The 24,585-nt window shown below is 54.6% G+C and overlaps 2 protein-coding genes across 8 annotated transcripts; one reads left to right on the top strand and one right to left on the bottom strand.

Moving 5' to 3' along the window:
• The first annotated feature begins 2,768 nt into the window (after positions 1-2,768).
• On the top strand, positions 2,769-12,881 carry NR2F6 (nuclear receptor subfamily 2 group F member 6). Its single transcript, XM_030821767.1, has 4 exons — positions 2,769-2,789; positions 3,065-3,269; positions 8,776-9,342; positions 12,138-12,881. The coding sequence occupies exons 1-4, from the start codon at positions 2,769-2,771 to the stop codon at positions 12,410-12,412; spliced, it is 1,068 nt and encodes a 355-aa protein (XP_030677627.1). The 3' UTR covers positions 12,413-12,881.
• A 3,161-nt stretch (positions 12,882-16,042) lies between these two features.
• On the bottom strand, positions 16,043-19,055 carry OCEL1 (occludin/ELL domain containing 1). 7 transcript variants are annotated; one of them, XM_030820491.1, is made up of 7 exons: positions 18,943-19,044; positions 18,392-18,568; positions 18,062-18,261; positions 17,262-17,427; positions 16,958-17,011; positions 16,347-16,459; positions 16,043-16,253 (listed from the first exon to the last, which is right to left on the bottom strand). In XM_030820491.1, exons 1-7 carry the CDS (start codon positions 19,009-19,011, stop codon positions 16,136-16,138), a joined length of 897 nt encoding a protein of 298 aa, XP_030676351.1. In that variant the 5' UTR covers positions 19,012-19,044; the 3' UTR covers positions 16,043-16,135. The 7 variants fall into 7 exon arrangements, with proteins under 7 accessions (XP_030676351.1, XP_030676352.1, XP_030676350.1 ...); XM_030820492.1 differs by having other exon boundaries at positions 17,334-17,427; positions 18,062-18,267; XM_030820490.1 differs by having other exon boundaries at positions 18,062-18,267.
• Between the last annotated feature and the right edge of the window lie 5,530 nt (positions 19,056-24,585).

The raw sequence follows: 24,585 nt of genomic DNA on the forward strand, positions 1-24,585 counted from the left end.
TCTGTAGAGCCGGTCTAGACGGTCTCATTTCCCAGCTGCACAAAACAGAGGCCCAAAGGTCCAGAGAGAGGTCCTGGTGCCTGCTTTGCGTTGGACATGGAGGGACCCTGCCCGAGTTGGGGGCACTGTGGGGGAACTGTGGGGCTAGGGTGGGGATCGCTGAGTTCGGATCGGGGTGTCCGCAGAGAGAACGGCTGATGGAAGGCTTATTGGCTGAGGCCACCAAATAGGGCCCCAGGTACCGAGGGTGGAGTTTGGCCCCAGGTCCCGGGTCAGGGCCGGCCTGGTGTGGCAGAGCTGCCTTGCTCCCTCCTCCAGCACAAAGTGGGCCACTAGACTTTGGCCTCATTCTTGCTGCTGGAAAACCGCCTGCTCTCTGGTCATGTCTTTAGGGAGGGTAAGGGAGGGGGGCTCAGGCAGTTTTGGGGTCCCAGGGGCTTCCTGAGGATGGGGTCAGGGAGCACCAATTTCGGGTCGGGGCGGGGGGCCTTGCTTGGAGCTGGCAGGTTTGCGCTGTGTGAGTTGTGTGACCTGGTGAAGTCACCATTCCATTCTGAGCTTCAAATGGATTTAGCAGGGTCTCCCTGGGGCCCAGCCTGGGTGGTTTGATGCCAGCCCCTGCAGAGAGACCCCAGCTCCAAGTCTAGCTCCTGAGAAGCCCCCAGTCTGGCGGAGACACAGTGAGACAGATTCCCCAAGCCTGTGGGATCTGGGGTCCCAGGGAGAGAGCAGAGGCTCTGCCTGGAGGTCAGAGAGGGCTGCCTGGAGGAGGCTAGGGGACATGAGCCTTGAAGCATGGAGTTGGCAGGTGGAAGAAAGGCCACAGGGGCATGCCAGAATGTGGTCCAGACAAAACATTTAGTGGCAGACTGGGGGAGCTGTGCTGTAAGAGGGGACTGCAGCCATGGGAGAAGTCAGAGCTAGGTGGGCGTGAAATGCTGGCTGAGGGTAATGGGGAGCCATGGAGGGTGTGTGAGCAGGGGAGGGCTCTGATCAAATTGGACTGGAGGCCAGAAGCCCAGGGAGGAAGCTGAGTTGTGCCATGGGGTTGGGCAAAAAAGTTTGCACTCTTTAGGTGGGATAACAGGAAGAACTTAACTGTTTCCTTCCTTGGAGGGATGGATCTGTCCCAATTCCACAGCTGGGGAAGTTGAGACTGAAGGTTCAGGGCCTTCCCTGAGGTCACGGGCCCCTGAGCTGGGCCTCTGCCGGCCTGCAGGGCCGCCCCAGGCCAGGCCGTTTCCACCCGGCTGCCCTGGATCCTCCCACCACCCAGCCGCTGGGCTTTGTTCTGGTTCTGCCTGAGCTCCCTCTGCCCTAGTGGGGCCTCTTCCCAGGGGCTCAGCGGCTGGTGCTGCAGGACCCAGGCAGTGGCGGAGGGGGGCGGGGGGGAGTGGGCGCAGATCCTCAGCTTTCCTAAGTTGGGTTCTCCGGCTGGGGTCTGGGTCTTGACACTGTCCCCCGTGAACCCCTCTGACCCAGTCCATCCCATATAGGGCAATATCTGGCCTCCCATTTTCAGATGAGGAAACTGAGGCTCAGTGGGGCAGTCACCACCTGAGGGGCAGGGCTGGCTGGGTATCTGCAGCTGAGATTCGTCTGTTTTTTTCTGTTTTGTTTTGTTTTGTTTTTGAGACGGAGTTTCACTCTTGTTGCCCAGGCTGGAGTGCAGTGGCGTAATCTCGACTCAGTGCAACCTCTGCCTCCCGGGTTCAAGAGGTTCTCCTGCCTCAGCCTCCCAAATAGCCGGGATTACAGGCATGCGCCACCACGCCTGGCTAATTTTGTATTTTTAGTAGAGACAGGTAAGGCTGGTCTCAAACTCCCAACCTCAGGTGATCTGCCCGCCTCGGCCTCCCAAAGTGCTGGGATTACAGGCATAAGCCACTGCACCCAGCCTTTTTTTTTTTTCTTTTTTTTTTTTTGAGACAGAGTCTCACTCTGTCGCCCTGGCTGGAATGCAGTGGGTCAGTCTTGGCTCACTGCAACCTCCATCTCCCTAGTTCAAGCGATTCTCCTTTCTCAGCCTCCCAAGTAGCTGGAATTACAGGCATGCGCCACCACACCCAGCTCATTTTTGTATTTTTAGTAGAGACGAGGTTTCACCATATTGGCCAGGCTGGTCTTGAACTGACCTCAGGTGATCCACCCTCCCCCGCCTCCCAAAGTGCTGGGATTACAGGCATGAGCCACTGCAGAGATGCATCTGTTTAATTCCCTTAAGTGATGGTTCTACTCTGTGACTGTCTCTGTGTGTCCCCTGGGTGTCCAGCTGGAACCCCAGGGGTAGTTGCTCCAGGCCCAGGCCTTGGAGAGCCCCCAGCTCCTGGTGGCAAGAGACCAGGGGAGTCCAAGGGCAGGGGCCAAGGGGAGAAGGTTCTGGGGACATTCGAAGAATAAGGCCTGGACCTTCCTGCTTGGGGCTGACCCAGGACGGGGAGCTCACCACCTCTCAGGGTGGGGCCACCTGTCTCATCCCTGCAAGAGGCAGCGGCATTCACTGAGGGCTGACCAGGAAAATCTCCGGCTTGCATAGGGGTTGGGTGGTCCTCTCAGAACAGCATAGGTGTGGGGCCTTCAGGGCAGAGGACCGGAGTGACTTTGTTTACCTACTCATTCCTTGGTGTGGGCATTGTGCGGGTGATAATGCTGAGGCCCCACAATGCTATGACCCCATAGACCACTAGCCCCTGGCCTGACTCCTAGTTAATTCACAAAGTCCAGCTCTCTGACCGTGTCCTCTCTGCCTTCACATCATTTTGGGGACAATGACCCTGCTCAGCCTGACAGTGACCAAATAAAATGAAACCCTTTAGGCCTCCATATTTGTGTATTTCAACCCTTTTGCTCTGGCTGTACCCTCTCTCTGGGATCACCCCTCCATTCACCTGGAGAACTCTTATTCATCCTTCAAAACCCACACCAATGTGCCCTCCCTGGGGTGCTCATCTGCTTTTCCACAGATTCCTCTTCATCCATCGCCACTCATCCAGGTTATCCTGTCGGGTTTGCAGACCTGCAAGCTGAGCTCCTGTACCCCTTTGGGGCTACCTCCCCAGTCTAGAGGGCCCCTACTAGTATTTCTGAGGGGCAGCCTCCAAAGGTGGCTCATAGGCTGGTTCGGGGAGGAGGATATGGGGGTCTCAGGGAGCCCTGGCTTCTGTGTGCCCCCAGGTCCAACCGTGACTGCCAGATCGACCAGCACCACCGGAACCAGTGCCAGTACTGCCGTCTCAAGAAGTGCTTCCGGGTGGGCATGAGGAAGGAGGGTGAGTACGTGCTGGGGATGATCACAGCAGCTGGAGCTGGGGTGAACAAACAGTTTCTTCCTCCCCTTTCCCCCCCTTTCACAGGGGCCTGGGTGCCTCACGGGGTGGGGGCCGGTGCCCGCTAACCTCATTACCACTGATCCCTTGATCCCATGGGCTGCAGTCTGGCCCTAGGCTGGAGGAATCCAATTAGGATCCATGGCCGCCTGGTTGCTGCCATGGAGCTGAAGAGGCCAGGGACACCCCACAAGGGACTTTCCCCATCCCCGTTCTCTTGCAGGAGCTGCCTTCCCTAATTACCCGCAACTCCAGCCTCAGAGGCCAGTTCCCTGGCCCTGAAACCTTGGCGACCTCTTGTCTGCTAGTGTGGCCACCGCTTTCTGAACAAGGATTTTTTTTTTTTATTTGATTTGCTTCTCCTCCACCCTTCACCCATGCTTTTTGTTTGCCCAAGGCAGGAACTCTGCCCGATTAAGGCAAAGGGCAGCTTACCCTTTCTCCTGACCCCGGGCGCTGGGAGCAAGAGAGGCCCAGCTGTCTCTGCTGAGGGAACCTGGGTAGATGGGCGTATTCTGGGCCGCTGGGCCTAGAACTCTGCTAAAGCCCCTTAGAATTCAAGTAGAACCCAGAGATTTCCACATGGATTTCTGGGGTTCAGGAATAGAATCTAGCCTATTGGATGAGATCTCCTGTGCTGGGTTTCAGGTTCCTCTGGGGACTGTGTCGTGGGCCAGGCTGGCAGTTCTTTCTAGTGTCTAACCTGAGCCTCTCCTGCTTTGAAGTTTTTTTTCCTTTTTTTTAATTTTAATTTTTTTGAGACGGAGTCTCGCTCTGTCCCCCAGGCTGGAGTGCAGTGGTGTGATCTCGGCTCACTGCAAGCTCCACCTCCTGGTTTCACGCCATTCTCCTGCCTCAGCCTCCCGAGTAGCTGGGACTACAGGCACCCACCACCACGCCCGGCTAATTTTTTGTATTTTTAGTAAAGATAGGGTTTCACCGTGTTAGCCAGGATAGTCTTGATCTCCTGACCTTCTGATCTGCCCGCCTTATTTTCTTTATTTATTTTTATTTTTTGAGATGGAGTCATGCTCTGTCTTCCAGGCTGGAGTGCAGTGGTGTGATCTCAGCTCACTGCAGCCTCCACCTCCTGGGTTCAATTGTCTTGCCTCTGCCTCCCGAGTAGCTGGGACTACAGATACGGGCCAACACGCCCAGCTAATTTTTTTTTTCTTTTTTGAGGCGGAGTCTTGCTCTGTCGCCCAGGCTGGAGTGCAGTGGCACGATCTCAGCTCACTGCAGGCTCCGCCCCCTGGGTTCACGCCATTCTCCTGCCTCAGCCTCCCAAGTAGCTGGGACTACAGGCGCCCGCCACCCTGCCACCTCGCCCGGCTAATTTTTTGTATTTTTAGTAGAGACGGGGTTTCACCATGTTAGCCAGGATGGTCTCGATCTCCTGACCTCGTGATCCACCCGCCTCGGCCTCCCAAAGTGCTGTGATTACAGGCGTGAGCCACTGTGCCCGGCACGCCCAGCTAATTTTTGTATTTTGTTTTGTTTTGTTTTTGAGACAGAGTCTTAGTCTGTTGCCCGGCTGGAGTGCTGTGACGCGATCTTGGCTCACTGCAACCTCTGACTCCCTGGTTCAAGCGATTCTCCTGCCTCAGCCTCCTGAGTAGCTGCGATTACAGGCACACGCCACCAGGCCCAGCTAATTTTTGTATTTTTTTTTTTTTTTTTTTTTTTTTTTTTTTTTTTTTTTTTTTTTTTTTTTGAGACGGAGTCTTGGTCTTTCACCCAGGCTGGAGTGCAGTGGCGCGATCTCGGCTCACTGCAAGCTCCACCTCCCGGGTTCACGCCATTCTCCTGCCTCAGCCTCTCCGAGTAGCTGGGACTACAGGCGCCCGCCACCACGCCCGGCTAATTTTTTGTATTTTTTTAGTAGAGACGGGGTTTCACCGTGGTCTCGATCTCCTGACCTCGTGATCCGCCCGCCTCGGCCTCCCAAAGTGCTGGGATTACAAGCGTGAGCCACCGCGCCCGGCCTAATTTTTGTATTTTTAATAGAGATGGAGTTTCACTATGTTGGCCAGGATGGTCTCGATCTCCTGATCTCGTGATCTGCCCGCCTCAGCCTCCCAAAGTGTTGGGATTACAGGCGTAAGTCACCGCGCCCGGCCTAATTTTTGTATTTTTAATAGAGATGGTGTTGGCCAGGCTGGAGTTTCCAACTCCTGACCCCAGGTGATCCGCTCACCTCAGCCTCCCAAAGTGCTCGGATTATAGGCATGAGCCACCCCACCCGGCTGCTTTTTTTATTTTCTAGAGACAGAGTCCCACTGTGTTGCCCAGGCTGGTCTCGAACCCCTAGCTTTAAGTGATCCTCCTCCGAAACTACTGGGATTACAGGAATGAGCCACCATACTTGGCCTAAAGCTGTTGTTTTTTGGTCTGGGCCTTGGTGGGAGAAGCTGAGAGAGGCAGCTGAGGGGCTTTCTTTTGTTTTTTTTTTGAGACGGAGTCTCGCTCTGTCACCCAGGCTGGAGTGCAGTGGTGCAATCTCAGCTCACTGCAAGCTCCGCCTCCCGGGTTCACGCCATTCTCCTGCCTCAGCCTCTCTGAGTAGCTGGGACTACAGGCACCCGCCACCACGCCCGGCTAATTTTTTTTATTTTTAGTAGAGACGGGGTTTCACCGTGGTCTCGATCTCCTGACCTCGTGATCCGCCCGCCTCGGACTCTCAAAGTGCTGGGATTACAAGCGTGAGCCACCGTGCCCGGCCTGGGGGGCTTTCTTTTAAAACTGATCACTCCCTGTGGCCCTTTTAAGTTTGGGGGTAACTTTCTTGTCCCTGCCCCCATAACATGGATTTTGCCTCTACTTGTCTATTTTACCTAAAATCCTCATATATCTCAAGTCATGGCCTCAGAGCAAACAGCCTCGCCAGAAGTCTCCAAAAGCCTCGGGTGGAAATATTTATGATGACAGCTCATGCTTTAAGCACAGTCCTGCCTCAGGGCCTTTGCACGGGCTGCTCCCTCTGCCTGGAGTGCACTTTTTCCAGGTCCGTACATGGCTCCCTCCCTAACGTTGCCTTCAAGGTTTGCTCAAACATCACCTCCTCAGGGAAGCCCTCCTGATCCCCCTGTATTTGACACCACCTGCCTTGTTCTGTAATTTGCTTATGCCCAGAATGTCCATTCCCTGGGGGCAGGTATTTTTGTCTGTCTTGTTCCCCAGCGCCTAGACCAGGGCTTGGTACACAGTAGGTGTTCAATAAATGGTCCTTGGCTTGAATTACCATGTAATTACCTTTCCTATGTGGCAGGCATTATTTTAAGTTATATAGATTTTCATTTAATTCAGTGATTGGTGACATCATCATTTTTTGAGACGGGGTCTCACTCTGTCACCCAGGCTGGAGTGCAGTGGTGCGAACATAGCTCACTGCAGCCTTAAACACCTGGGTTGAAGTGATTCTCCCACCTCAGCCTCCTGAGTAGCTGAGATTACAGGTGTTCGCTACCATGCTGGGCTAATTTCTTAATTTTTTGTAGAGACGGGGTCTCGCTATGTTGCCCAGGCTGGTCTCGAACTCCTGGGCTCAAGCGATCTTCCTGCTTCAGCCTCCCAAAGTGCTGGGCTTGCAAATGGGAGCCACTGTGTGCATTTTACAGATGAGGAAACTGAGGCATACAGCAGATTGGTGAGGCCATTTGTCAGAGAGCAACAGAGTTGTGATTGGGATTTGAACCTCCACAGTCTGGGCTGAAGAGCTGGGGAAGGGTTTGGGGAAGAGTGAACAGAAAGTGCAAAGGCCGGCAGGGCGCGGGGGCTCACACCTGTAATCCCAGCACTTTGGGAGGCCAAGGCGGGCGGATTGCGAGGTCAGGAGATTGAGACCATCCTGGCCAACATGGTGAAACCCCGTCTCTACTAAAAATACAAAAAATTAGCCGGGCATGGTGGCAGGTGCCTCTAATCCCAGCTACTTGGGAGGCTGAGACAGGAGAATCACTCGAATCCCAGAGTCGGAGGCTGCAGTGAGCTGAGATTGTGCCACTGCACTCCAGCCTGGTGACAGAGCAGAACTCCATATCAAAGAGAGAGAGAGGGAGAGAGGGAGACAGAGAGACGAAGAAAGGAAAGGAAAGAAGGAAGGGAAGGAGGGAAAAAAGAAAAAGTTCAAAGGCCCTGGGGTGGGAATGTGGCCATGTGAAGGAGTGGTGGTTGCTCACAACCCAGTGAACAAAGGGGGAAGAAGCTCCCTGGAGGACCACGGAACCACATTTGGGCCCCGTCCACCTATCCCCATTTGACAGTTGACTCAGACTCAGGGACCCCTTGGAGCGGGCTTCAACCCATGTCCTGGCTTCTCCGCTCAGCTCTGTTCGCCCCCGGCTTCTGCCTGCCTTCCTCTCCGGTGTTTGCTCTACACAGAGTTGACCTGGAGTTCACGGAGGTGATGAGATGGGGCATGCCAGCTCATTAAAGCTCATTAATTAGTCTGCTGGCAACCAGCCCAGTCAGCCCTGCCATCCTGCCCACCCCGGCACAAGCCAGGCAGGCACATGGCCAACCGTCTTCCTCTTCGTGCCTCAGTTTCCCTTTTCTCACCCACCTGGTCACTCCAGACATGTGCCCAAGCCAGCAGCAGGGCCTCCCCGCTTCATAAGCAAGGCTACTGATGGCGGCTGTTTACTGAGGACTTATGACGGCCCCCCCCCCGGGGAACCCCTCCCTACTGTAGGTCCCCCCCAACCCTTCTCTGCGCTGTAGCCTCTGCAGGGACCCAGACCGGCCCTCAGGGGTCACCATCTGGTGGGGAGGAGGATGGAAGGTAGAGAAATGATCCCTGTTCCATAGGAGAGAACCAGTGCTGGGTGGGTATTGATTTCTTGCTTTGGGGACCAAGCTGGCCAGGGTTCCCAAGTCCTCCATGGCCCATCCTCAGCTCTGGGAACCCCATGACTAACAGATGGAGGCTCCAAAAGGTTTATTAGATGCTCCTCCTCGTCCCGGGAGCTGGGGGTGGGGGGTTGGTGGCTGGACCTGGACAGGGACCCCTGGACTCTGACTTTCTAACCAGCCTGGCGCCCATGGGGTGGGGTTGGGCATTCTGGGATAGGCTGGGCCTGGGGGCTTTGGAGGGGAGGGCCTGAGTGACCCCTTGATGACTTTTGTCTCCCCCGTTATTCTCCCTACTTTTCCTGCCTTGTCCTTCCCTACCTGCCCCCCCCCCGCCCCATGTCTCTATGGGCACCTACTTGGCCCCTCATTCCTTCCCCCCTCTTCCGGCCCTCTCCTCTCTATACCCCTCGCTCCCCTTCCTGTCTCTCCAATCTCCACTCCTCCCCTCCCCGTCCCCGCCCTCCCCCCCCCGTCTCCTGTCCCCCCCCCCCGTCCCTCCCCCCCCCCGTCTCCTGTCCCTCCCCCGTTTCCTGCTGCCCGCCCCCCGCCCCCGCCTCCCCTCCCACCCCCATGTCCCTCCTGTCCCCGCCTCCCGCAGCTGTGCAGCGCGGCCGCATCCCGCACTCGCTGCCTGGCGCCGTGGCCGCCTCCTCGGGCAGCCCCCCGGGCTCGGCGCTGGCGGCAGTGGCGAGCGGCGGAGACCTCTTCCCGGGGCAGCCGGTGTCCGAACTGATCGCGCAGCTGCTGCGCGCTGAGCCCTACCCTGCGGCGGCCGGACGCTTCGGCGCAGGGGGCGGCGCGGCGGGCGCGGTGCTGGGCATCGACAACGTGTGCGAGCTGGCAGCGCGGCTGCTCTTCAGCACCGTGGAGTGGGCGCGCCACGCGCCCTTTTTCCCCGAGCTGCCGGTGGCCGACCAGGTGGCGCTGCTGCGCCTGAGCTGGAGTGAGCTCTTCGTGCTGAACGCGGCGCAGGCGGCGCTGCCCCTGCACACGGCGCCGCTACTGGCCGCCGCCGGTCTCCACGCCGCGCCCATGGCCGCCGAGCGCGCCGTGGCCTTCATGGACCAGGTGCGCGCCTTCCAGGAGCAGGTGGACAAGCTGGGCCGCCTGCAGGTCGACTCTGCTGAGTACGGCTGCCTCAAGGCCATCGCGCTCTTCACGCCCGGTGAGCCACGCTCCGAAGGGGGCCGCGGGATGGGGGGACCCAAGGGAGGTTAGGAGGAGGGCAGCCTGGACCCAGACACCGGCCCCCATAGCGCCCCGCTCGCTCCCTAGGCCTGGCGCCCTGCACGCGCCGTGAGTGAACGCTCATGGGTGGCTGTAGAGGAGTGATGTAAGCAGTGTGACACTGTGACACCCCCACTCTGTGATCCCAAGACTCTTGGAGAACTCTGAACCCCGGACGCCAGACCCCTCTTCCTGTTCCCAGGCTCCCTGAGACCCCTACTCCCTCACCAAAGGGCTCTTCATGCTCAGTGAGCACTGATAAGCACAAGGTTGGGGGGACAAGGGAGGGAAGGTCCTGACCCCCTGGTTCTGGGCCCCTCAGGTCCCCACTGGGCTCCCAGGGCAACCTCCAGGTAGCCAGGGTTGTAGGGATCTGGGTAGGGGCGTGGCTCAGAGGCCCCTCCCATTGAGGGGCGGGGCAGCCCCAGAACCTTCTTAATCATCAACTATCTAGCAGTGGTAGCCCATCGTATTCCAGCGACTGGCAGTGCAGCCAGGTTTTTTTGTTTTTTTTTTTTTTTTTCACTTTATTTTTTTATTTGTATTTCTATTTTTTGAGACAGGGTCTCACCCTGTCACCCAGGGCTCAAGCAATCCTCCCTCCCACCTCAGCCTGTTGAGTAGCTGGGACCACAGGCGTGCACCACCATTCCTGGCTAATTTTTTTAAAAAAGTTTTCTGTAGAGACGTGATCTCACCATGTTGCCTAGGCTGGTCTTGAGCTCCTGGGCACAACCAGTCCTGCCTCAGCCACCCAAAGTGCTAGGATTACAGGCATAAGCCACCATGCCTTTAGACAAAGATCTCTCCAGCCTGTCTCCTGGGAGTTCTTTAACCGCTGGAAGCCTCTAGATCCCATCAGAGGTATCTCTGGGGCTAGGAACCAGATCCAGGCTACTCTGGGAGGTGGCTTTCATTTGATAAATATGGTTTTGGGCCTGCAAGGTGGCTCAGGCCTGTAATCACCGCACTTTGGGAAGCAGAGTTGGGAAAACCACTTGAGCCCAGGAGTTCGAGGCTCCAGTGAGCTCTGATTTTCCCACTGCACTCGAGCCTGTGCAACAGTGAGACCGCGTCTCAAAAATCAATAAATATGGCTTTATTTATTGTTTTCCCAGAAGATTTCTTTTTTCTTTGAGATGGAGTCTCACTCTGTCACCCAGGCTGGAGTGCAGTAGCACGATCTCGGCTCACTGCAACCTCCACCTCCCTGGTTCAAGCTATTCTCCTGCCTCAGCCTCTTGAGTAGCTGGGATTACAGGCGCGCATCACCACGCCCGGCTAATTTTTCTATTTTTAGTAGAGACAGGGTTTCATCACGTTGGTCAAGCTGATCTGGAACTCCTGACCTCCTGATCTGCCCACCTCAGCCTCCCAAAGTGCCGGGATTACAGGCGTGAGCCACCGCGCCCGGCCTTCCCAGATTTCTTCTTGGTTTCCCATCTTCTTGGGTCTCTCTCTCGAGGCTGCCACATTCTCTCACACTGCAGGCCCTTCTGGGCTCTGTCTTCCTTGTCAAATTGCCTTCCCAGCCCCACCTTCCCTGTGAGCTTCCTTAGAACCTATCTCCTTGGGCAGGCTGGTGGCCCTGTAATCCCAGCGCTTTGGGAGGCCGAGGTGGGGAGATTGCTTGAGGTCAGGAGTCCAAGACCAGCCTGGCCAACACAGCAAAACCCGTCTCTACTAAAAATACAAAAATTAGCTAGGCGTGGTGGAGTGTGCCTGTAAATGCCAGCTACTTGTGAGGCTGAGGCAGGAGAATCACTTGAACCCAGAGGCGGAGGTTGCAGTGAGATCGTGCCACTGCACTTCAGCCTGGGCAACAGTGTGAAACTCCATCTTAAAGAAAAAAAAAATTAGAACCTGTCTCCCTGCGAAAGGCATGAGTTGGGCGCCAGCCACCCTTGAAACATCACTGCCTGCACCCCTGTGTCACTGGTTAGATGAGAACACCTCACTATCTCTGGAGGATCGGCACTGTCTTAGATAGTCCTATTTGCATCCCAGGGTCCCATCACCCCCTTCCTGTCTCCTGTTTTGTTCTGTTTTGTTTGAGACAGGGTCTTATTACTGTGTCGCCCAGGCTGTGCCATGATCATGGATCACTGTAGCCTCAAACTCCTGGGCTCAAGAGATCCTCCCACCTCAGCCTCCTGAGGAGCTGGGACTACAGGCATGTGCCATCACACCGGACTAATTTTTATTTTTTATTTGAGACAGGGTCTCCCTCTGTTGCCCAGGCTGGAGTGCAGTGGCACGATCTCGGCTCACTGCAACCTCCACCTCCCAGGCTCAAGCGATCCTCCCATTAGCCTTCCGAGTAGCTGGAACTACAGGCACGCACTACTGTGCCCGGCTAATTATTCTTTTTTTAATAGAGACGGAGTTTCATCATGTTGGCCAGGCTGGTCTTGAACTCCTGACCTCAAGTGATCCACCTGCCTCAGCCTCCCAAAGTGCTGGGATTACAGGTGTGAGCTACTGTGCCCAGCCCCAGCTAATTTGTTTTTGTAGAGAAGGGATTATACTATGTTGCCCCGGCTGGTCTCAAATCCTGGCCTTAAACGATGCTCCTGCCCTGGCCTCCCAAAGTGCTGGGACTGTGGCCGTGAGCCATCATGCCCGGCCTCCTGTTCTTATCCACAGTGGCGAGTGGTGTCCCCTAGTCACCCCTGTGGGCTCTGTGTTCTCTGGCTGCCTCCCACCCTGTCTGACTTGCCTTTGTCCCCCTAGACGCCTGTGGCCTCTCAGACCCAGCCCACGTGGAGAGCCTGCAGGAGAAGGCACAGGTGGCCCTCACCGAGTATGTGCGGGCGCAGTACCCGTCCCAGCCCCAGCGCTTTGGGCGCCTGCTGCTGCGGCTCCCTGCTCTGCGCGCGGTCCCTGCCTCCCTCATCTCCCAGCTGTTCTTCATGCGCTTGGTGGGGAAGACACCCATTGAGACACTGATCAGAGACATGCTGCTGTCGGGGAGTACCTTCAACTGGCCCTACGGCTCGGGCCAGTGACCATGACGGGGCCACGTGTGCTGTGGCCAGGCCTGCAGACAGACCTCAAGGGACAGGGAATGCTGAGGCCTCGAGGGGCCTCCCGGGGCCCAGGACTCTGGCTTCTCTCCTCAGACTTCTATTTTTTAAAGACTGTGAAATGTTTGTCTTTTCTGTTTTTTAAATGATCATGAAACCAAAAAGAGACTGATCATCCAGGCCTCAGCCTCATTCTCCCCAGGACTGCTGGCCAGGATGGAGGGTCCAATCCTAGGACAGCCTTGTCCCTCAGCACCCCAAGCATGAACTTGTGGGATGGTGGGGTTGGCTTCCCTGGCATGATGGACAAAGGCCTGGCGTCGGCCAGAGGGGCTGCTCCAGTGGGCAGGGGTAGCTAGCGTGTGCCAGGCAGATCCTCTGGACACGTAACCTATGTCAGACACTACATGATGACTCAAGGCCAATAATAAAGACATTTCCTACCTGCACAGCCTCCCTGGTTTTTATTTTTTATTTTTGAGACGGAGTCTTACTTCATCACCCAGGCTGGAGTGCAGTGGTGCGATCTTGGCTCACTGCAACCTCTGCCTCACAGGTTCAAGTGATTCTCCTGCCTCAGCCTCCCCAGTAGCTGGAACTATAGGCACCCACCATGATGCCCAGCTAATTTTATTTTGGTAGAGTTGGGGTTTCACCATGTTGACCAGGTTGGTCTCGAACTCCTGACCTCAGGTGATGCACCTGAGGCTTCCAAAAGTGCAGGGATTATAAGCGTGAGCCACTGCGCCTAGCCTCACTTATTTTCTTTGGTCAACCCTTAATCTTTTTTTTTTTTTTTTTTTTTTTTTTTTTGAGATAGAGTTTCGCTCTTTCACCTGGGCTGGAGTGCAGTGGTGCAATCTTGGCTCACTGCAACCTCTGCCTCCCGAGTTCAAGCAATTCTCCTGTCTCAGTCTCCTGAGTAGTTGGGATTACAGGTGCGCACCACCACGTTCAGCTGATTTTTGTACTTTAGTTAACTAGAGATGGGGTTTTGCCATGTTGGCCAGGCTGGTCTCGAACTCCTGACAGGTGATCCACCTGCTTTGGCCTCCCAAAGTGGTGTGATTATAGGCATGAGCCGCCAGGCTCTTAATCTTGTTTGGGCTCCAATGTCCTTGGGAGAAACCTCTGGGGCCAGTCCTGTCACATGATGTCAAGCGAGCCAATCAGAGACCACCATTCCCTGGGCCACAGCGACTGGTTTATGGAGGGCCTGGGATGCCAAACTAGCCAGTGAGATTCCACGGTGAGATTTGGAACTGGGAGAATCTAATTAAAGCAGAGCCAAGGATGGAAGATCAATTTCCCAAGATGCTTTTGGAGCCCCTGGATCAAGCCATACCTGAAACCCTTGGGTGTTTTAAGTTCTATGAATTCAGTCTTCCCCCTTCTGTGCCTGAGTCAATCTGACTTCAATTTTTTTTCTCATATGGAACTAAAAATCTGTTTCAGAGATTGATGTTTGGGAGGTAGGGACCTACAAGGCCAAGACTTTGAAATGTGGGCGTCACTGGGCTGATACGGAATCGTGGGGTACCAGGGACTCTCCCGTCCCAGCCTTGGGAGTCTGTGGCACAGCTCTGTGGTGAGAAAGGCACCTGTGGAATTTAGCACCAGAGCTGTAGGGGGGCAGAGAGAAAAGGCCCGAATGATGGTGGGGGTGGCACCTCTCACTGATGTCCTGCCAAGCAGAGGCAAGCCCTCCATCAAAGATGCCCTTCTGTAGCCAGGCGTGGTGGCAGGAGCCTGTAATCCCAGCTACTTGGGAGGCTGAGGCACGAGAATCACTTGAACCTGGAAGGCGGAGGTTGCAGTGAGCTGAGATCGCACCACTACACTCCAGTCTGGGCAACAGAGGGAGGCTGTCTCAAAAAAAAAAAAAAGAAAAAAAGATGCTCTCCTGAAAACAGCAAGGGAGGAAGTCAAGTCTGTCACGCTGCCTGCTGGGCCAGTGCTTAGCTCTTAGGCAGCCCATTTGCCAAAATGCTCCCTAGTCGCCCCAAGTCCATGAGAGATTAGGCCCCTCCTGTGGAGTCAGTGAGGGTCTCTCGTGGGCACGTTCCCAGAAGGGAACTGAGGCAGGGGTGGGATGGAGAGGACACCAGGTTCTTGTTGAAGGCTGCACTGGGTTTTGCATTAGGTCAGGGGCTCTCCATGGTGTCCTGTGAGCGAGTGGGTCCATGTCTACTCCAGTCAAATTGGACAGCAAGGTCTCATTTATCCAGTGCACAGGACATCTGAGGGTTCAGTGAGACCATGGTGTCTGTCCTGCTGTTTGGCCCCAGGCCAGAGATCTGGATGTCTGTCCAAGGCCTGACTGCTGAACTCGTACTTTTCCTACAAAACCCTACCCACATGGGCCTTCCTGCAAGAAGAGATCTTGAGCCTCCCTGGCTATTAAGACGCTGCTGTGCAGCCTTCTTTTACCAGACTCAATGCTATCTTCCCCAGACTAGGGCCTTCTTGAGGACAATAGTGGTGGCTCAGTGGTTGACACTGTCTCCTCTGCATGTAGTTGGTCTTCCTGTTTGCTTCTTTCCCCTGTGGCTCCCTTGGGAGACTAAGACTCAGAGGACAGCTTCTGGTCTGCTGTTACATAGCCCCCACAGGGAGACTGGCCCCACCTGTGCCCCACCCATCACAACCAGGGCCTGGGATGGGTCGGACACTGGAAGACCCTCCCCCCAGGCCACGCATATGGACTGTGCCCACACACTGGGGTCAGTTGCTGTCCTGAAGTGCCCAGGGAGACACAGAGAATGGAGGAATCCAGCTGGATGTGGTGGCTCATGCCTGTAGCCCCCGCACTTTGGGAGGAGGTGGTAGGCGGATCACTTAAGGTCACGAGTTTGACACCAGCCTGGCCAACATGGTGAAACCCTGTGTCTACTAAAAATACAAAAATTAGCTGGGCGTAGTGGCAGGTGCCTGTAATCTCAGCTACTCGAGAGGCTGAGGCAGCAGAATTACTTGAGCCTGGGAGGCAGAGGTTGCTGTGAGCCGAGATGGTACCACTGCACTCCAGCCTGGGCGACAGAATAAGACAATGACTCAAAAAAAAAAAAAAAAAAAAAAGGAGGAATCCATTTGTCTGGGGTGCATTCATGGCCTCTTGCGGGGCTCCCAGGCTGAGCCCACTCCCTTTAGGTGGACCCCAACATGGCATCCCTTGGATCTTCCAGAAGGCTGCCCTACCAAGACTGGCGTCCTCTAGCGATCTTGTCCCCATTACTAGACCCACAGAAACTCTTGGTCCCAGCCAGGCACAGTGGCTCACACCTGTAATCCCAGCACTTTCAGAGGCTGAGGTGGGCGGATCGCTTGAGGTCAGGAGTTCCAGTCCAGCCTGGCCAACATGGTGAAACCCCGTCTCTACTAAAAATATGAAAATTAGTTGGACGTGGTGGCAGGTGTCTGTAATCCCAGCTACTCGGGAGGCTGAGGCAGGAGAATCACTTGAACCCGGGAGGCGGAGGTTGCAGTGAGCCGAGATCGTGTCACTGCACTCCAGCCTGGGTGACAGAGTGAGACACAGTCTCAAACAAAAACAAAAACAACTTTTTGTGTGACAACTGAGTGAAATCAGAAGTGTTAAGTAATTATACTCAGTAGGTGTCTAATACATGTTTATTTCACCGGGATGGAGAGTAGGCCCTACTTCCAGGGAACAGGTTGAGATCTGGAGTCCCTGTAGGGTCAGAGCTAGAGGACCCAGAGGAGGAAGTCCTGGAAGGCCTTCCTGGAGGAGGGGCTGTCAGAGTTGAGTCCAAACTGAAGAGGCATTTGCAATCCAGGAGAAAGCAACCCCTGGTAGGGGGAACTGCAAGAGGAAAGGCTGAGAGATACCAAGAAATGCAAGGGACCTGCATCCCCATGCATCCCTCTGCCCATCTGCAGGGGCACTTAGAAGTACACAGAGCCCTCGCTGTCTCCTTGGTCATCGAATTTCTGGATCTGAGTCTTGAGATGCCTCAGTTTACCCTTCAGGTAGTGGCAGCGAGCCTGCTTGTCCAGGAAGCCAGGATCCTAGGCAGGGCGAGACCCAGAAGTCTTTGCAGCAGTCTGCCCTGTGGCCTTCAAGCTGCTCAACTCTCTGCCTTTCATTCTCCGAGCCTCAATTTCCTCTCCTTGAAACTGGGCACAGGCAACCTGGTGAGGCGGGCGAGGTGGCTCATGCCTGTAATCCCAGCAGTCTGGGAGGCCGAATTGGGTGGATCACTTGAGGTAAGGAGTTTGAGACCCGCCTGGCCAACATGGTGAAACCCCGTCTCTACTAAAAATACAAAAATTTGCCAGGCATGGTGGTGGGCGCCTGTGATCCTAGCTGAGGCAGGAGAACTGCTTGAACCCGGGAGGCTGAGGTTGCAGTGAGCTGAGATCATACCACTGCACTCCAGCCTGGGCGACAGAGCGAGATTCTGTCTCAAAAGAAAAAAAAAAAAAAAAAAAGAAACTGGGCACAGGCACCCCAGCCTCACAGAAGTCTCAGGGCTGCAAGACCAAGCTGTGGGATGCAAGACTCACCGTTCGCTTTGTCTCAAACTCCCTCCAAACCCGGGCTGCAACTTGGGCCTCCTTCTGCAAGGGGAGGAGTAGAAAGGGGGTTTAGGGAGAGTTGAACTTAAGGAGGGATGGGGAAACTGAGGCTCAGACAGACTAAATGCCTATCTAGTGGGAACTTCAAGGGCTGACCTTAGCCATGTGTCGCGGCGCCCAGCCAACCTAGAGGAGAAAGAGTCCCGGAAATCTGGACCCAGTGGGTGTCCCAGAGGCTTGGGTCGGGCCACTCAGAAGGGCTGCGGGGCAGGGCTTTCTCCCCAGTGCTGACCTGGCTTTGGGGTGGGGGCAGGGAGCTCAGCAGGGCCTCCAGCTGCCTGAGCTTTGCCTGTGCACACCCCACCTCGTGCTGGAGCTCCAAGAACTCTCCGTACTGGTCCTGGAACACTGCAGCATAGCAGCTCCGTTCCCTCTCACTGCTCACCGGTGGGTACTTACTGCCAGGTTGAAGAGGGTCAGAGTGTGAGTGTAAAGAACCCCACTCTTTTCCCCAGTCAGTGTAATTTGCTTTTCTTTGTCCATGCTGGGCCCCTACTAGAAACGTTCCTTTTCTCTCCTTCTTTTATTTATTATTATTTTTTGAGATAGAGTCTTGCTCTGTTGTCCAGGCTGGAGTGCAGTGTAGCGATCTCAGCTCACTGCAACCTCCACCTCCCGGGTTCAAGCAATTCTCCCACCTCAGCCTCTTCAGTAGCTGGGATTACAGGCATGTGCCACCATATCCAGCTAATTTTTGTATTGTTAGTAGAGACGGGGTTTCACAGTGTTGGCCGGGCTGGTCTCGAACTCCTGACCTCAGGTGATCCGCCTGCCTCAGCCTCCCAAAGTGCTGGGATTACAGGCGTGAGCCACCGCGCCTGGCCTATTTATTTATTTATTTTCAGAGACGGGATCTCATTGTGTTGCCTAGGCTGGAGTGCAGTGGCTTATTCACAGGGGCGGTCCCACTACTGATCAGCAAGGGATCCTTTTCTTTCTACTCTTTGGTAAACTCTTATTCAACTATCAAAGCCCCAGCCTCAGTGCCCTCTCCTGATCCCAGGCATGAAGAATCACATGGGGGACACTCACAGCTCATAGTCGGGCACAGGGTGGGGCCTAGGCTTATGCCCCTTAGGGATGGCTCCAATAGGCTTCTTGGTGCCCAGGAGGGCCTGGGAGAGCAACTCATCCTCAAACACAATCTTCTTGGTCTTTGCCTTGTGGGGTCCTGGCTGGGGCTGGCACGGAGGGCGGGGGGCGCTGGTTTTGAGGCCTCGGGGCGCCAGTCCCTGTAGCTGCCACAGGAATCGTGGTCTGGAGTTAAATCGGGGTGTCGGGAAACCGGAGTCCCTCAAACTAGGGGGACTAAATCTTTTGCCTAGAGGCCCGGCCTGGGGACGCCCTCCCGGTCAGGCTCACCGGGGGCCCAGGCCCAGGCGGGTGAGTCTGCAGGTGCCCCCGGGAGCCGCGAGTCTCTGGGGGCTCCCGGGTGGGCATTGGCCTCCGGGAGAAGCAGCTCGGGGGTTTCCGGGCTGATGGGCGGGTCCTGCGGGGGGCGTCGTGTCCCGCGCGCGGCGGGGGTGGTCTGCGGGCGGCCTGTGGGTGGACACGCGGAGAGGACACGCCTGGAGACGCGCACGGAGAAAGGACGCGCGGGGAGCCCGGCCGGAACGTGGCCGACTCTCACCCCGCGGGAGCAGAGTTCCCCAGCATGACCGCTATTTGCATAGACGCACGCGATTGGTCCGCAATGACCTCCAGACCCCGCCCACGACTGCGTAACCCAAAGAGCGCTATGTAAATGACTCTGACGTCGCCGCGCAGCCTGAGACCGGCTCGAGTTAACCCCCGCGCTGCCGGAGCCTCGCCCTCTAGGGCGCGCGGAGCCCACGGACGACCGCGCCCGAGGAGCTCCTCGGGACCTCCGCCCCACCTGCAAGGCCGTCCGGCTCGCTACCGCCCCGGGTCACCTGTCCCAGCGTCTGGAGCTCCGAGCCTGGGTCTGCTGACGGAGAGGCACTTCCGTCCCGGTAGTGCATTTACTGCAGGATGGACCCGACTGGCGGGGTCGCTCAGCAGGGCTGGGGGCGGGGTCTCACGAAAGGGGGCTGGGCCTGACGGCCTGGGGGCGGGGCTGACCTGGCTGGGCGTGGCCACACACCTTCGAAACATGGTCGACTCCGACGTCGACCCTCAAGTTTGTCTGAAAAAACGGGATGGTTTTGCAAATTTAAACTTATTTATTTTTTCAGCAATTATATGAAAAAAAGATTTTTTAACAAGAGTCTCGCTTGCCCAGGCTGGAATGCAATGGCGTGATCTCGGCTCACTGCAGCCTCCGCCTCCCGGGTTCAAGCGGTTCTCCTGCCTCAGGCTCCCGAGTAGCTGGGACTACATGCGCACACCTCCACGCCCAGCTAATTTTTTGCTGTTGTTTGTATTTTTAGTAGAGACGGGCTTTCGCCACATTGGCCAGGCTGGTCTCAAACTCCTGACGTCAAGTGATCCGTCCGCCTCGGCCTCCCAAAGTGCTGGGATTACAGGTGTGAGCCACCGCGCCCGCCCGGGGTTTCGTCATTTTAGCCAGGCTGGTCTTGAAAAGCTTACTGGACTCAAGCAATCCGCTTGCCTCGGCCTCCCAAAGTGCTGGATTACAGGCATGAGCCACCGCACCCGCCCCTTTCTTTCTTTTTCTTTTATTTCTTTTAAGGGCGAGCAGGTGGTGTTAGATAGCATCTTTACTGAACAGTACTGTTCCTGGCAGAGCAGAGCTAACTCATAGACAGTGTGCCCAAAATCGGCCTTTTTTTTTTTTAAATATAGAGTCAGGCTGTGTTGCCCAGGCTGGAGGGCATGATCATGGCTCACTGTGGCCTCGACCTCCTTCCTAGCCTCAATTGATCCTCCCACCTCAGCCTCCCAAGTAGCTGGAACCACAGGTGACACAACGCCCCCCTAATTTTTGTATTTTTTGTAGAGACGGGATCTTGCTGTGTTGCCCGGGCTGGTCTTGAACTCCCGAGTTCCAGCAATCCACCTGCCTCAGCCTCCCACAGTGCTGGGATTACAGGTGTGATCCCATAATCGTGCTTGGCATTTTTTTTTTTTTTTTTTTTTTTTTTTTTTTTTTTGAGAGGAAATGTCCTTATGGGTCCAGGCTGTTTTCCAACTCCTGGACTCAAGTGATCCTCCTGCCTCAGCCTCCTGTCTGGGATGTGTGTATTTTACATTTGGAACATACTGCCAAGTTACTCCTTAGTGAGATTGTACCACTTATGCTCCAAGAGATACAGGGGTTTTTCCACAACCTTAGCGGCACTGGCATTATAACGGATTCCCTCACCTGTACTTTCTTGTTTTTTTTATTTTTTTTTTTTGAGACGGAGTCTCGCTCTGCCTCCTAGGCTGGAGTGCAGTGGCGTGATCTCGGCTCACTGCAAGCTTCGCCTCCCGGGTTCACACCATTCTCCTGCCTCAGCCTCCCGAGTAGCTGGGACTACAGGCGCCCGCCAACACGCCCGGCTAAGTTATTCTATTTTTTTGTAGAGACGGGGTTTCACCGTGTTAGCCAGGCTGGTCTCGAACTCCTGACCTCGTGATCCGCCTGCCTCGGCCTCCCAGAGTGCTGGGATTACAGGCGTGAGCCACCGCTCCCGGCCCCTCACCTGTACTTTCAAAGTTGAAAATATTGCCCACTAAGGCCAGGCGCGGTGGCTCACGCCTGTAATCCTAGCACTTTGAGAGGCCGAGGCGGGCAGATCACGAGGTCAGGAGTTTGAGACCAGCCTGGCCAACATAGTGAAACCCCATCTCTACTAAAAATATAAAAAATTAGCCGGGTGTGATGGCGGGCGCCTGTAATCCCAGCTACTTGGGAGGCTGAGGCAGGAGAATGGCTTGAACCCGGGAGGCAGAGGTTGCAGTGAGCCAAGATTGCGCCAGTGCACTCCAGCCTGGGTGACAGTTGAGACACTGTCTCAAAAAAAAAAAAAAAAAAAGGAAATATTGCCTACTATATGAGTGAAAAAAATTAGAGACTATTTCATAATTCTTTTCCTGTTATATCCTGCAAATGTTTTTTCTTGTTGATTTTTAGAAGTTCTTCAAATGTCAGCCAGGCAAGGTGGCTTATGCCTGTAATCCCAGCACTCTGGGAGGCCGAGGTGGGTGGATCACTTGAGGTCAGGAGTTCAAGACCAGCCTGGCCAACATGGTGAAACCCCATCGCTACTAAAAATACAAAAATTAGCCAGGAGGCTGAGGCAGGAGATCACTTGAAACTGGGAGGCGGATGTTGCAGTGAGCCATGATTGTGCTGCTGTACCACTCCAGCCTGGGCGACTCCAAAAAAAGTTCTTCAAATGTCAAGAAAATTTGTTTAACCAGGCAGTGTATCTTTTTTTATTGCTGCTATAAATAGGATGCTTTAATACATTTTAAAGCTATATACATATATAGTATACAAGAAATGAATTTTTAAATATCTGTAAGTCTCTTGCTAGCTTAAGGAATTCTTTTATTGAAATATCTTTAGTCACATTGCTTGGGCCTATCATATATACGGTCATATCATCTGCAAATAATTTTGCCTTCTCATTTCTTATTTTTCTTCTTTTCTTATTTTTCAATCTCACTTCTTTCTTTCTTCTTGTTTGTTTTACAGACGGGGTCTCACTCTGCTGCACAGGCTGGAGTGCAGTGGCACGATCATAGCTCACTGCAGCATTGAACTCCTGGGCTCAAGTGATCATTTGCCTCAGCCTCCTGAATAATTGGAACTCTAGGCGCGCACCACCACATCTGGATAATTTTTTTTTTTTTAGACGGAGTCTTGCTCTGTCTCCCAGGCTGGAGTGCAGTGGTGTGATCTCGGCTCACTGCTACCTCCACCTCCTGGGCCAAGCAATTCTCCTGGCTCAGCCTCTTGAGTAGCTGGGATTACAGGCGCCCGCCACCATGCCTGGCTAATTTTTGTATTTTTAGTAGAGACAGGGTTCTACCATCTTGGTCAGTATGGCCTGGTGAGCCACACCAGGTGGCCTACACCTGGATAATTTTTAAATTTTTAAATTTTTATTGGTAGAGATGGGGCCTTGCTATGTTGCCCAGTCAGGTCTTAAACTCCTAGGCTCAAGCATTCCTCCTGATTCAGCCTCCCAAGTAGTTGGGACTAAAGACATGAGCCACCATGCCCGGCATTTTATTTATTCTATTGACAGGGTCTTGCTGCGTTGCCCAGGCTAGTCTCTATCTTCTGGCCTCAAGCAATCCTCCTGCCTCAGCCTTTGGAGTATCTGGGACCACAGGCGTGCACCACCATATTTGGCCCCATTTCTTTTTTTCGTCTAGTTGTGCTGACTACCACCTCAAGACTATGTTACATTATGGAGGCAGGGCGACTGTGGGCATCCTTCCCCATTCCATTCCGCCCGTTTTTTTTGTTTTTGTTTTTTCAGATGGAGTCTCATTCTGTTACCCAGCGTGGAGTGTAGTGGTGCGATCTTGGCTCACTGCAACTTCTGCCTCCCAGGTTCAAGTGATTCTCCTGTCTCAGCCTCCTGAGTAGCTGGAATTACAGGTGCGTGCCACCATGCCTGGCTAATTTTTGTATTTTTGTAGAGACCAGGTTTCACCATGTTGGTCAGGCCAGTGTCGAACTCTTGAACTCAAGTGATCTGCCTATCTCGGCCTCCCAAAGTGCTGGGGTTGCAGGTGGCTTTAGCCACCACATCTGGCCTATTCCTCATTTTGATGGCAGAAGTTTTGAGTATTTGCCCATTAAAGTCGATGCTCCCTTTGGCTTGAGATGGTCTCGCTCTGTTGCCCAGGCAGGAGTGTAGTGGTGTGATCACAGCTCACTGCATCCTCGAACTCCTGGGCTCAAGCCATTCTCCTGTCTTAGCCTCCCAAGCAGCTGGAAGTATTTTTTGTAGAGACAGGATTTTACCATGTTGCCCAGACTGGCCTCAAACTCCTGAGCTCAAATGGTCCTCCCACCTCGGCCTCCCACAGTGCTGGCATTACAAGGTGTGAGCCACGGTGTCCCGGCCAATGTGGCTTTCCAATAACGAATCATCCGCGTGTCTCGGGCATAAACTTCGTTTTTGTTGTTGTTGTTGTTGTTGTTTTTTTTTTTTGAGTAGGGATCTTACTCCATCACCCAGGCTGGAGTGCAGTGGCATGATCACTGCTCACTGTAGCCTCCAATCCCTGGGCTCAAGGGGTCCTCCTGCCTCAGACTCCCCAGTAGCTAGGATTACAGGTGTGAGTTACCATGCCTGGCTAAGTCTCCTTCTTGTGATTTTTTTTTTTTTCTGAGATGGAGTCTCGCTCTTGTCGCCCAGGCTGCAGTGCAGTGGTGCAATCTCGGCTCACTGCAACCTCTGCCTCCTGGGTTCAAGCAATTCTCCTGCCTCAGCCTCCCAAGTAGCTGGTATTACAGGTGCCCACCACCATGCCCGGCTAATTTTTTGTACTTTTAGTAGAGATGGGTTTTCACCATGTTGGCCAGACTGGTCTCGAATTCCTGACCTCAGGTGATCCACCCGCCTCAGCCTCCCGAAGTGCTGGGATTATAGGCGTGAGCCACCGCGCCTGGCTCTATGTTCTACTTTTAAAAAGCTGCCAGTAGCGCTTTAAAAAATCTCTACTTGGGCTGAGCACAGTGGCTCACGCCTGTAATCCCAGCACTTTGTGAGGCCAAGGCAGGAGGACTGCTTGAGGCCAGGAGTTCGAGGCTGCAGTGAGCTATGATTGCACTACCGCACTCTAGCCTGGGCCACAGAGCGAGACCGTCTCAAAAAAAAAAAAAAAAAAAAAAAAATTCCCTACCTGGCTGGGCGCGGTGGCTCACGCCTGCAATCCCAGCACTTTGGGAGGCCGAGGCGGGTGGATCACTTGAGGTCAGGAGTTTGAGACCAGCCCAGTCAACATGGTGAAACCCCATCTCTACTAAAAATACAAAAAAAAAAAAAAAAAAAAAAATTCCCTACCTAATGATTTTACACCCACGTGGATGGGGTTCCATTGGGCACCTCCAAGTGTCCCCACAATGCCGTCATGCTGCCATGGGGCAGACACCCCAAGCCCTTGCCAACCAAGCCCCCTCAGTTGCTCTTAGAGGCTGTGCCCTGTCTGGAGCTGGTGTGAGAGCAGGGATCAGGACCTCAGAATTCCTACTCCACGACCCTTTTCAGGACCCCTACCCTAGTACCCACCCAGTTCTCCTTTGAAATGATCAGACTGTGACCTGGGGAGGGCAGGGTCTCCAGTGAGTGCTGGGCAGGACCCATGTGTGTTTGTCGAGTAATGTGAGGGATCTGTAGTGTCCCGAGAGCTGAGGCTGCAGTGTGGCTGAGCTGTGTCCTTGAACTATTGTCTTCAATTCCAGGGAAGACCTCGTGTTGATGCCCCCTCCTCCAGGCTGAGCTCCTGTCATGGCCCCACTCCTCCCTGACCCTCCAAGCCCCCGTCCTACCCTTTGGCCTCACGCCGGCCTTACATCGCTGAAGGCATTGTGTTCGGCTGTGAGTCTGCCAATCAGCGGCTCCTAGGGCCTCCTGGGGCTGGGCCTCGTCCCTTGTGGGGTAAGCTCCAGAGGAACACGGGCGGAG

This window comes from Nomascus leucogenys, chromosome 10, assembly GCF_006542625.1.
Source record: "Nomascus leucogenys isolate Asia chromosome 10, Asia_NLE_v1, whole genome shotgun sequence".
NCBI classification, from domain to species: domain Eukaryota; kingdom Metazoa; phylum Chordata; class Mammalia; order Primates; family Hylobatidae; genus Nomascus; species Nomascus leucogenys.

What these genes read in the sequence shown, in the direction of transcription:
- NR2F6 (XM_030821767.1), top strand. Translation starts at nt 2,769, where the DNA reads ATGACCCTGCTCAGCCTGACA. An exon ending in TGACCCTGCTCAGCCTGACA is followed by an intron (nt 2,790 to 3,064) that starts GTGACCAAATAA and finishes TCCCCAGTCTAG; the next exon opens with AGGGCCCCTACTAGTATTTC. An exon ending in GGTGGGCATGAGGAAGGAGG is followed by an intron (nt 3,270 to 8,775) that starts GTGAGTACGTGC and finishes CGCCTCCCGCAG; the next exon opens with CTGTGCAGCGCGGCCGCATC.
- OCEL1 (XM_030820490.1), bottom strand. Translation starts at nt 19,011, where the DNA reads ATGCACTACCGGGACGGAAGTGCCTCTCCGTCAGCAGACCCAGGCTCG. An exon ending in CGCCTGGGCCTGGGCCCCCG is followed by an intron (nt 18,268 to 18,391) that starts GTGAGCCTGACC and finishes TTCCTGTGGCAG; the next exon opens with CTACAGGGACTGGCGCCCCG. An exon ending in GGAGACAGCGAGGGCTCTGT is followed by an intron (nt 16,254 to 16,346) that starts GTACTTCTAAGT and finishes TTCCTCTTGCAG; the next exon opens with TTCCCCCTACCAGGGGTTGC.